We start from the raw sequence: 13,226 nt of genomic DNA, 5'->3' as shown, positions 1-13,226 counted from the left end.
CTACAGAAATTGGTGAGAAAATCCAATGAGACAGTCATCACCGCAGATTCAACTTACAACGTGATTGAAGGCGTTGGTGCAATAACCAAATAAATCAGGTTTACATAATTTTGAGTAAAACACAAAAAACTGTTAAGAAACTGGAAAAACTTTATTGATCGGTCTTATCTGTTCCCAACCTTTATTTAGGACACTATGACACCATAATAACTTATTACCAAACAAAGGTTTATTATGGTATTTATTGAGGTTTAAGAAATTAGACTTGCCTCACTCTTGCATCAAGAACGTTTGTTTTTAGAATATGATATCATAAAATAAACGAGTAACTAAAGAAATAACAACTATTACCACTTTAAAGGTTAGTGAATCTGATGAGGAAGGATAATAAGAGATTTATTGTGCTCCTACTCCTGAATGAACAGCATGTAGCATCTGTAACAGTTCTGTCACAGATCACCTTATAATTATAAAATTCGCTGTCTGCGGCTGACACATACTTCTTGGCAATCTTCATGAGATCCTTATTTTTCTTAGGTTTTACTGGCAAATGCACTTTGTATAGTTTTATCACAGGAAAAGTCAATACTGTTGAGGCTTTCTCAATGACGAAATCGTGATATATAAATTATGATTATCTTGCACTGCAGCGAGTTACATGCTTGTGTGCAGTGGGTTACTCAAAGACCCTGTACTTCGAAATAGTAAACTTCCCATTATCAGCATTCTTAATGTTAGACAGAAACAGCTTTTTTGAGTGTAACAAAAAATCTAAAAATAGATCTTGCGTAACTGTTTTCGTGCAATGACAAGCAAACCACTGACGTATCTGGTTCTTGCCTCCACACATCCGAAGCCGACAAGTCCCCCTTTGCTATTCTGAAATGGTCCAACGGACAGGTCTTATTCTTGCACCGCACGATAGAGCAATTTTCAAACTATGCAGTGGCAGTAAAATATCATTTTCAGCCAAACAAGGACATGTCTGGTTATTCTACCAGTACCTTCGATTGTTTTATCGACGGCAAATAACGTAGAATGAACCGACAAAGCACATGGGGAAGTCAACTAAAACCTACTGTACTTCCACCTGAAAATAATTTTGCCGCAGAACACGTGTTGGTCTACATCACCACACGCAGTACTCCAATCACACTAAGCACAATAATGGTAAAGACAATGCGCCCTGAGCTCTCAGCCGATCAGTGTGGATGTTACCATTGGCCCCTCTCTACGTAGGCTCTCTAGCTCTACCCAGCAATTTCGCCAGAGCCTCACCTAATGAAAACATCTGGTCACGGGTTGCCGAGACTCTGACAAGCCACCAATTGGCAGCCACTACGACTGATGAACTCAGTCACAGAGCTGAAACAGCGAGGAATGACGTACCCATATCTATCATTCGAGCTCAGTTCGAGTATACTCAGGTTAGGGTCGTTGTTGTTACCAGAGCTGTCAGACCTGAGTACTAAATTAAACACCCTGTATACCTCCAAATCATGTACAAATTTAATCACGTATTCATTCTACTATTTATTCAGAACACAGCTGATATCACAGAAGATTAGGATCTACATCTACATACATACTCCGCAATCCACCATACGGTGCGTGGCGGAGGGTACCTCGTACCACAACTAGCATCTTCTCTTCCTGTTCCACTCCCAAACAGAACGAGGGAAAAATGACTGCCTATATGCCTCTGTACGAGCCCTGATCTCTCTTATCTTGTCTTTGTGGTCTTTCCGCGAAATGTAAGTTGGTGGCAGTAAAATTGTACTGCAGTCAGCCTCAAATGCTGGATCTCTAAATTTCCTCAGTAGCGCATTTCCGCAACACTCGCGTGATGATCAAACCAACCAGTAACAAATCTAGCAGCCCGCCTCTGAATTGCTTCTATGTCCTCCCTCAATCCGACCTGATAGGGATTCCAAACGCTTGAGCAGTACTCAAGAATACGTCGTATTGGTTGGTGTTTTATAAGCGGTCTCGTTTACAGATGAACCACATCTTCCCAAAATTCTACCAATGAACCGAAGACGACTATCTGCCTTCCCCACAACTGCCATTACATGCTTGTCCCACTTCATATCGCTCTGCAATGTTACGCCCAAACATTTAATCGACGTGACTGTGTCAAGCGCTACACTACTAATGGAGTATTCAAACATTACAGGATTCTTTTTTCTATTCATCTGGATTAATTTACATTTATCTATATTTAGAATTAGCTGCCATTCTTTACACCAATCAAAAATCCTGTCCAAGTCATCTTGTGTCCTCCTACAGTCACTCAACAACGACACCTTCCCGTACACCACAGCATCATCAGCAAACAGCGGCACATTGCTATCCACGCTATCCAAAAGATCATTTATGTAGATAGAAAACAACAGCGGACCTACCACACTTCCCTGGGGCACTCCAGGTAATACCCCCACCTCCGATGAACACTCACCATAGAGGAAAACGCACTGGGTTCTATTACCTAAAAAGTCCATCTGCACGTGTCAGGAGTACAACTGGTTGTTTTATATGGTTGTGAAAACAGAGCGACATCAACAACAACTGAAGAGCCAGTCTGTGCCTTCGAGAGGAGGGTACTTCGAAAGCTCTGTGGACCTGTCCACAATACTATGGAAGGAAAACGGGAATAAGGAACGAAAGAAGTGGTTGGAAAGCGACACATTGGCCAAATACTATGGGCGGAAGAGACTATCGTGGTTTGAGCACATCCTTCTCCATTCTCGACATGTTGGAAAACGCCCAAGAGGACTTCCAAGGACGCGGTGGAAGTATGTAGTATAAACAGTCCATAAATAAGTGGAGCCGACATCTGTGGAAAATGAAGCTAAAAACTGGCAATGAAGTACTACCATCTGCAGTAGATACCTCCTCTGTTGTGATTGACTTCCTCTCCTACTGTGCATTTTGTAACCTGTTATTTTATAATTTTCTACATTGTACTGTTTGTTTCCTCTTTTAGTGTGGTTATTTCTTCTATTTTGCTGTTGTAGACCTTAAATGTCAGTTAATCCAGTAAATTAAGATGATGACGATGATGATGGTGATTCTTGGTACTATCCTGTATGCGAACAGTAATTAAAATGTAGTTATTGGCTATCCTTTCTGGCGTTGTAAGTTTAACGCTGTGTAAGGTATAATGAGCGCATGAAAGAAAGAGTGGGAGAGAGAGAGACGTACCGCCTGTCCCCTGCAGGCGACGCGCCGGGATCCGTCGAGGCCGCAGTCGGCCGCCAGCTCGACGGCGCCCTGCTCCGGCAGGAAGGTCACCGTCAGCGACGGCAGTGACGTCAGCAGGCAGCCGTCCTCAGCACGCGCCCACGCCGGCACTGCCGACACACGCCGCAAGCTCCGCTCAACACATGTCACCAACTGAGGCTAGGATACCGAGTGAGGACCAAGTTTCTCGCGACGATGTCTCTGTATATTACAGGCAAAGTCCTGACTGACCTATCATCACCCAGCCCAAACAGCCGAGGACAGAAACTTGTAGTAGGTGTGTATCTTATTCTATAGCCATCGTTTAAGAAGAGATTTTACGCAATTCCTGTTACATGGGGGTGAAATAGGGGATGAAGTTTTTTTTCTATAGTCGCTAATAAAGCAATTTTGAAGCTAGATCTAAGAAAATTGATATTTGGTTTCTCAGTCAGAAATAAAGAAATACGTGTTTCAGCGTTTTTGGAATTTTAATCCTAAGGGGGTGAAATAGTGGGTGAAAACTATTTTTTGAAAATAAATCATTATTAAAGAACTACTAAAGTATTTTAAAGGCACATCTATGAACATTCGTATTTGACTTCTCGGTTACAGATCAAAAATACATGTTTCAGTGTTTTTTTGGAAACTGAACGCCTAAGGGGGTGAAATACGCGATGAGATTATTTTTATGAAAATATTTAGTTATGCAAGCATTTTTAAAGATAAATATATGAAAATTTAAATTTGGCTTCGCAGTTAAAAATGGAAAAAATACGTGTTTCGATGTTATTGGAAATTCAACCCCTAGAGGGTGGAACGGGGGATGAAAGTTTCATGGAAATATTTCACTGTGCAAGAATTTTTGAAGCTAAATGTATGAAAATTTGTAATTGGCTCCTCTGTTAGAAACAAAACATACGCATGTCATGGTTTTTGGAAATTCAACCCCTAAGGGGGTGAAATAGGCGATAAAACGTTTTATGAAAATATTTTATTGCGAAAGCATTTTTGAAATTAAATCTTTGAAAATTGGTGTTTGGCTTCTCGGTTAGACATTAAAAAAATATGTTTCACTGTTTTTGGAAATTCTATACCTAAGGTGGTGAAATAGGGTCAGACTGGTTCACCGACTCATCGTCACCCAGCCCAAACCGCTAACGATAAAAACCTGAAGTCTGGAGAGGGTATGGATCGCATACCGTAGGCATCGTTTAAGAAGGGATTGTCCGCAATTCCACTCCTAAGGGGAGGAAATAGGCGATGAAAGGCTTTTTGAAAGAGTGTCACTATTAAGGGAATTTTGAAGCTAAGACAACGAAAACAGATTTTTGGTTTCTTAGTCAGAAAATAAAATAACGTGTGTCAGCACCTTTGGAAATTCAACCACTAAGAGAGTAAAATAGTGTGTGAAAGATTTTTTAAAAATAAATAATTACTAAAAAATTACTAAAGGATTTTTAAGGATATTTCTTTGACATTTGGTGTTTGACTTCCCAGTTAGAAATAAAAAAAACGAGTTTCAGTGTTTCTGTAACTTTTACCCTTAGGGAGAGCAATACGGGATGAAAATTGTTAAGCAAATATTTCACTACATTAAAAAATTTTAAAACTTAAGTTATGAAAAATTGGTATTTATCTTCTCGGTTAATATACAGAAATATTTGCTAGGGATGAAAGTTGCTATGGCTGTATCTCCACAAGAACGTAAAAAGCATGAATAACAAAAAATTTGGACTCAGCTACCAGAATCGCTGTCTGGTGAGAATTACATCCGGAAAAGACCATTCTTATATGGTCTTAATGAGCGTGAAAAGCTTAGAATGTGTTGCAGTTTGTGAAAAACATAAAAATTCCATAAAAAAAACCTCTTCAAGCCATATGCTCTACGCGAGCGAAGCAGCGGGTGCTAAGCTAGTTCACGTATAATATATCATTGGATTTAAGGCTTTATAACAAATACAATGTTTTTATTCTACTGATTATTGTTTATTTAAAACTATTTGATAATATAAAATATTAGTACAGAGATGTAGGTGACGTACTGTGTCTGTGGACTGGTACCAAAAGACAAATGAACACATTCCTAAAACATCCAAACTCACAAAACAAAAATATACAGTTCACCATGGAGATGGGTGAAATAACCATTAACTTCTTAGACCTCAACGTAGATATCACCACAAATACGCACTATTTCAAAAATCACAGAAAACTCAGCACAACAGACTCGATATTACCTTCATGTTCACAACATCCAATATCTCTCAAACATGCTGACTTCCATTCCATGGTGCATCGCTGCATCGCCTTCCATCGATACCAATTTAAAAACAGAATTTTCAAATAGAATTAGAAACCACTAAATTTATTGTATTAACAATGGCTATACCCCTGAATTAACTGACTACATTCTACACAAAAACAAAGATGAAAAATGTTCCTCTATGTGTATGACTCCTCCAAAGCAACAGATATACCTAAATCCAACTGTAATACTATCCCCTATTTAGGAAAGTCATCTGACAAATTAGCCAAAACCCTCAAATCATGCAATTACAAAACTTCATTTTATGTAAGAGGCACTACAGCTCATATCCTATTCAACAGCACGCACAAAAAACATGTATTGAGAAACAGTTGTGTCTATTAAATCACTTGCAATGACTGCAACGAACTGTAAATTGGTCACACAGGCAGGGCCATAACAACTAGACTGATTGAACATGGACACAGCTGGAGACTACAAAAGTCAGATTCCACCTATGCCGAACATGTGCTGAAAAAAAGGACACAGATACCAAATCCACAAAGAAGTACTATATACAGCCAACAAACGAAGAAAACTAAACTTGTTAGAAGGAATTGAGGTAAACAAACATTTAACTCACAATCCCCAGCTGGTTCTAAATGGTCAATTACAACTGAACACGCCCCCACACGTCATGCAATCAACCAACCACTTACCCACAAACTGCTACACAAAATTAAAACACAACAGAATTTCCTTGCCGCACCCACAAACTTCAATAATATAAATTGTTGTACTGTAATGTTACTTTAACCATGCACTCTGTTTAGTATTGCCCATTACGTAAAAATAATGTACAATCTAAAACATATTTGTTGCACAACATGAGTTACTAGTGCTTACTTAGATAGTTCTCAGCCAATGCCAAGCCCTCACAAACTTTAGCATAATAACATTTTAACCTGTAATATTGTTTAGTGTAATTATATATTGTGCTTAATATTGTTCCCTAGGTAAACTGTAATTTCAGCATTAAGAAACAAGAACGAAATTTGCACTCAGGAGCGGAGTGTGCGCTGATATGAAACTTCCTGGCAGATTAAAATTGTATGCTAAACCGAGACTCAAACTCGGGACCTTTGCCTTTTGGGGAAGGGGCGGGCGTCGGCGAGCAAGTCCTCTACAGTCTTTTATGCGTTTTTTATATGTATATTTTTATTTTATTTAATGAATTTTGTTTTTTTATTTTTTAAATTTTTTATTGTATTAGTCTATGTACCGGAATTCCAGGAGTCGCTAGCGCCTTCCGGTTGGCGGAACATCCAAACGTGTCTTCTCGAAATTTTTGTGGAGATTCCGTTTGTAGTGCGTTCAGAACATCATGTCGGCAAAAAAGCATTAGCATCTTATGGCTTGGACGTTCCAGTTGGAAGGCAGGTCATAAAAGGCGCTCCGTAGAAAACTGGAAAAGAACTGCTTGTATCTGGGGTTGCGAACTAGTGCACAGTGTCGTTAGTTAAAGTACGTCCAAGAACCTAGTTCTGATTTCTTATCGGGGCCAAAAAGGTAGCGGACCTTATGACCGCGTATCCAATTCACAGCGTTCATTTTTGCTGCGGGGTAATGAATCACATCCAGGAATAAAAGCGTCAGAAAGTGATCTGAGCAGGTGTCTATCGGGTATGGAAAGCCAAGATACGCTGTGCGAGCCTCCAGACGTCAGACGACGGACCACAAGAGAATCGGTGAGCGTCTATGTCCCCCAAACCACAGTGAACACAGAGGGGTGTGTCAGCAAGGGGGATGTGGTGCAAACGAAACTGGTTGACCTGTTTGCCATTGACGGTGATGTACCAGATGGACTGAACGCTTGGGTCGAGATAACCAGCATGCACCGCTTTCAACACACACGACGCCATTTGATCTGGGGAAACTTGTGTTCAATGGAGTTGGGCGTTCGACACATTTGTAATGTGTCATGTACAGTCTTTGTCTGGAGTATACATGGAAGGGGTAAGGAGTGCACGATGTAACTCAATTCAAGAAAGAAGTGCCGAAAGTGATGAAAGGGGGTGGAATGTCTGATAACATGACAGGGGCTGACATGGAGGCTGGCGTGTATTCATGCAAAAGCAGTCCTGTCAGTCTCGTCGGGCAGCGACGCCAGGGTTTCAGTTGGGAGCTAACAAAATGTACCGTAACTCTGTCTTGCACATGGAATAAGCCCACCTCACCACCCTCCCGCAGGAGGAATATTGAACTTTAAATAAAATCCCGGTACAGACAAAGGATCACATCGCCATCAACATACAACGTGCGAGGGTAATCGGAACCGGGAACATTTGTGCCACATGAGGGATGAGTGAGGCGTGGTAAACATTCACGTGTTGCGCACGCTGTACAATGTCGAGGGATCTAAGCCGGTGGTACACAAGGTTAGCCCTAATCGTTTGGAGGAGACGTCGACTGTTGGTTGCCGCTGGACGACGGAGGTCGTTCATAAAATCAAAGCCCAAACAGCGGACACCGGTGGCCACCCTTAGAGGAGCGACATATCTCTCAGGTAGAGGCTCACCAATGAGCAGAACCTTCGATTTGGAAATGCTAAAATAACTGCCCGCTGCCGCCGCATATGTCGCCACCCAAGTCAGAGCCGCTCGAACATCGTCTTCATTGCGGAGGTAGAGGATTAGATTGTCAGCATAGGCTGTACATGCCCATGCAATGTCAGGCCCACCAGGCGTTGGCGAAACCCCTGGAGTAGGGGCTCTAATGCCAAAGCATACAGTATCGTGGGAAGTGGGCAACCCTGTCGGACAGAGCGCTAGATCGCTAGAGGCGCGGTGAGGCGACCATTACAGAGTATTCTTGAAGTCGCTCAGCTCAAGAGCCGCACTACCACGGTTAGTATACTAGCCGGAAAACCCATGTGTTGGAGGACCAATTTCAGAAAGTGATGGTCGACACAGTCGAATGCTTGACTGAAGTCAAGCGATGCTAACGCATCAGGTAAATGTTGCGACCGCGCGAGCGCGATCATGTTCCTGTAACGGCAAAGGGCCGTATTGATGGTGTTGTCACCGCCCAGCGTAGTCTGATCAAGGGAGGTGACGTATCTGGAAGCCTTCTTGAGTCGTGAGGCCAACAAACGGGTAAAAAGTTTAATATCACAGTTGAGCAGACTGATTGTCCGGTAATCACAGATCCGTGATCGCCCTTGTGGTTTAGGGATCAGGATGATGACCTATCAAGGAAGGTGGCTGGGATCGTCGTTGTGGGTGACAACAGTTGACGGCAGATGGACGTCCAAGTAGGTACCAAAGATAGCTAAACCACTTGTAAAAGTCGAGGGGGAGACCGTCATGTCCAAGGAACTTGTTGGCAGCTTCCACCTTGACAGTATCTAGGACTTCATCGGACGTCGCTTGTTCTTGAAGTTCTTGAGCCACATCCTCTGGCATTGTGTTGACAGTCAGTACTGCTACATCCTCAACTGAGGCCTGGGGATGTGGGACGGCTGCATATAGTCGTCGGAAATGAGAATAGAAAGCGTGGACAATGGCGCATTGCGTAGTGTATCGTCGTCCTTCCGCATCGTTGAGGTCGTGGATGAGAGCTCAACGAAGATGTCGGCGTTCTGAGAGGAGGTGGTACATCGATGGCGTTTTGGGAGGCATAGGGTCACGGGTGCAGGATCTGACAAGGGTCCCTTCTAAGCGTCGTCGCATGAGTGAAGTGATCTGCGCTTTAGCACGATGCACTACCGTCCGACGGACAGGAGAGAATGCCATCCAAGTACAGTCACGGAGCATCAAAAAAGGTCCATGGTGCTCACTTGCCAAGCTTTGAAGTCTTTGCCATATTCCATCAGCGCCCTGTGTAGACCTGATTTCGCGCAGGATAGCCACCAGGATAGGTGGATGTGTATGCGGGCGACGTCGGCGACAGAGGGCCCACGCATCCTCAACGATCCGTCGGCAATCAGGGACAGTCAGGTGAGAAACGTTTAATTTCCACAAGCCGAGGCTATGTCACACCTGTTGGCGGGCGATGACGACATCGCAGATGTAGGCGTCGTGGTCAGAGAAAGCCAGAGACCATACTTCGGCATGTCGAGTGTCAGCAGCAAGTGAACGTGTGAAGTATATAGGTCGAGGAGACTGGATGAATGCACCGTATAGTATGTGAAACCTGCACATGTGCCATGAACCTTTGTCCATGCGTCAACAGGCTGAAGTCGGTCGATGATGACGGACAGGGCCGCACACGGGGAATGATGTGGAAGTTGGTCATCAGGCCCTTGTGTGGAGTTGAAGTTGCCACCGAGGACCATTTTATCCAGGGGACTCTAAAAAAGTGGCGTTACCTCGTCAGCAAAGAAGGTGTTTAGATCACGATGTCATCAGGAGCCGGACGGCGCATATACATTGAGGATTGAGGACGCTGAACAGCGTGAGTGCCATAACTCTATCATTAGAAAGGTACATTACATCTTCAGCAGGGAGTCCAGAACGGAGGAGGATGGCGACTCCACTACTTTTGTCAGAAGCGTGGGAGACGTGTGCTGTGTAGCCCGTAGGGTCGTAGAAATCAGCGACGATCACTTCTTGGAGGAGGGCAATGTCGACGTCAGCAGCATAAGTGTTCTCTCAGAACATTGCCAGTTTATGGGGACCCCGAATGGTGGCGAGATTCATCGTCGGCATGTGGTAGTGTTGTGGGCGTGCTCCCACCATTGGCAGAGGTGTCCTGCTGGAGTGGAACATCCGACACAGTCGCTGTAGCCGCAATCACTGGGTGGAGGGTGGGTCAGGCCTGATGGGACGGCCACCATCTCGATCTGCATGTTCGGCTTGGAATGTTACTTTAAGTGTCGCTCGGCGGTAACAGTGCACCATAAGGTGCAGTAGTAATGGACGCTACACAACACGAAATACCGCGACGCGGAAGTATACAGCTGCGGTGCGCTGTCCGGCGCGCGGAGCTGATCCGCACGCTATCACAGCCTACAGCCGACTGATTCCGGTAGAGCTACCCAAGCACGACTCGCGTCCCCTCCCCACAGCTTTCATTTCGCCAGTACCTCGTCTCCTACCTTCCTGCGAACCTTGCAGCACCAGCACTCCTGAAAGAAAGGATATTGCGGAGAAATGGCTTAGCCACAGCCTTGGGGATGTTTCCAGAACGAAATTTTCACTCTGCAGCAGAGTGTTCGCTGATATGAAACTTCCTGTCAAATTAAAACTGTGTTAAGAAACAAGTTTGACGCACAAGACTCTATGCAAGTGGATAACATCTTCGCTTACAATGCTTGATTACCTAAGAACTAGTGTCCCTTCCAGACGCTAGTCTTCTGTTTCCTCAAGATGGCGCAATAAGCCGAAAACTGGTCTGAAATAAACAGAAATCAGCAGAACAAATGTATCTGTTAGTCAACCTTAAATATGGAATTGTTCTACCAAGAAGTAGCAGAAGAATCCATAAATAAGAGTCGGATTTCTTGCCGCGTCAATTCTGAGTAAGACCTCAAGCTTTGGACTATTACTATCATCTTCTTCGTCAGGAGAAACTGACTATCGTCGTTGTTATTGAGGACTCCTCTGTGTACAGCGGAATTCACCACTAGACGTGGATGCGGTAGTATAAAAGGAGGTGGTGAGAACTGGAAGGAACAACGGCAGCTAAAGCAAGAACAGCCAGACCTTATTTACACAGGGACTGTCTAGCGTTGCAGAAGGTGGCTGCATGAAATCAGCAGAAAGAATGACTCGTGAGTTCGAAAATGCTAGCAACAGTCCAGCTAGCACACTGATTGAGCATCAGAAGTCAAAAAGAACGGGGTACAAGGGTCGAACAGCCCCTCAAAAGACACTTACTTCGTAGACAGTTGTAAGTGAGGCTCGAGGAGGTCTAAAGAGCGGAGCCGCTGGACTGTTGACGACTAAAAACGGGTGTTCGACCGTTACGAATTACCTAGAAGAGTACCGTCTATTGACACATCATCAACACGGATTTAGAAGACATCGTTCTTGTGAAAAGCAACTGGCTCTTTACTTACACGAAGTGTTGAGTGCTATCGTCAAGGAATTTGAAATTGATTATGCGTTTCCAAATTTCCAGAAGGATTTTAACACCATACGCTGACAAGCAGACTGTAACCAAGGTGCAAGCTTGTGGAATATCGTCTCAGTTGTGCGACTGGATTCGTGAATTACTGATACAGAGGTCACAGTTCGTAGTAACTGACGGGAAGCCATCGAGTAAAACAGAAGTTCAAATGGGTCAAATGGCCCTGAGCACTATGGGACTTAACATCTGAGGTCATTAGTCCCATAGAACTTAGAACTACTTAAACCTATCTAACCTAAGGCCATCACACACATCCATGCCCGAAGCAGGATTCGAACTTACGACCGGAGCAGAAGCGCGGTTCCGGACTGAAGAGCATATAACCGCTCAGCCACCGTGGCCGGCAAAACATAAGTAATTTCTGGTGTTCCCACGGGAAGTGTTACAGGCCTTTTGCTCTTCTTGATCTACATTATTAACAGACCTTCTGAGCCGTCGTCTTAGACTGTCTACAGATTGTGCTGTCGTTTATCGTCTAGTAAAGTCATCAGAAGATAAAAAAAATCCAAAATGATTTAGATAAGATATCTGTATGGTGCAAAAATTGTCAATTGGCCCTAAATAATGAAAAGCGTGAGGTCATCCACATAACTGCTCTAAGGAACCCGTTAAACTTCGGTTACACGCTAAATCATTCACATATAAAGGCCATAAATTGAACTAAATACCTAGGATTACAATTATGAACAACTTAAATTGAAAAGAACACATAGAAAATGTTGTTTGGAAGGCGAACCAAAGACTTCGTTTTATTGGCAGAAAACGAAGGAGACGCAACAGATTTATTAAAGAGACTGCTTACACTACCCTTTTCCGTCCTCTTTTGGAGTACAAAAATGGTTCAAATGGCTCTGAGCACTATGGGACTCAACTGCTGTGGTTATCAGTCCCCTAGAACTTAGAACTACTTAAACCTAACTAACCTAAGGACATCACACACATCCATGCCCGAGGCAGGATTCGAACCTGCGACCGTAGCAATCGCACGGTTCCGGACTGCGCGCCTAGAACCGCGAGACCACCGCGGCCGGCTTTTGGAGTACAGGTGAGCGATGTTGGATGCTAGCCAGAGAGGATTAACATAGTACATCGAAAAAGTTCAAAGATGGGCAGTACATTTTGTTTATCGAGAAATAGGGGAGAGTGTCTCACGGACATTATAACGCATTTGTGGTGGAAATCATTAAAACAAAGGCATTTTTTGACGCGGCGAGATCTCCTCACGAAATTTCAATCACAAACTTTCTCCTCTGAATATGAAAATATTTTGTTGACACCGACCTACATGCTGATGACATGGTATTAGTGGCAGAAAGTGTGCGGACCGTGAATAACATGCTGAATGATCTGAATGAAGCTTCTGTGGAATATGGGATGCAAATAAACAAAGCAAAAACAAAGAGTATGGTCATCAGTACAAGACGCAGACTGTCCAATGAACATTAAAATAGGACAATCTACCATTAGCCGAGTAAGTGCATTTAAATGTCTAGGAAGCACAATAACCGAAGACTTGAGATGCCAACAGGAGGTGAAAACTCGAATTGCCATAGCGAAGGAGGCATTCAACAGAAAGAGGAGACTCTTATGTGGCAAATTAGATAAAGGTCTAAGGAAAAAGTCT

At 43.5% G+C, this 13,226-nt stretch overlaps 1 protein-coding gene across 1 annotated transcript in view; it reads right to left on the bottom strand.

The window, feature by feature from the left end:
- Positions 1 to 13,226, bottom strand: part of LOC126273193 (uncharacterized) — a 493,173-nt gene that overhangs the window by 31,954 nt on the left and 447,993 nt on the right. The window contains exon 5 of the mRNA XM_049976718.1: positions 3,205 to 3,353. Within this exon, the coding sequence (XP_049832675.1) occupies positions 3,205 to 3,353 (149 nt within the window). The remainder of the gene's footprint in view (positions 1 to 3,204; positions 3,354 to 13,226) is intronic.

The sequence above is a fragment of the Schistocerca gregaria genome, chromosome 5 (assembly GCF_023897955.1).
Source record: "Schistocerca gregaria isolate iqSchGreg1 chromosome 5, iqSchGreg1.2, whole genome shotgun sequence".
Lineage (NCBI taxonomy): Eukaryota > Metazoa > Arthropoda > Insecta > Orthoptera > Acrididae > Schistocerca > Schistocerca gregaria.
Note: the sequence above shows the minus strand (reverse complement) of the source record. Positions and strands in the feature narration are given on the sequence as shown.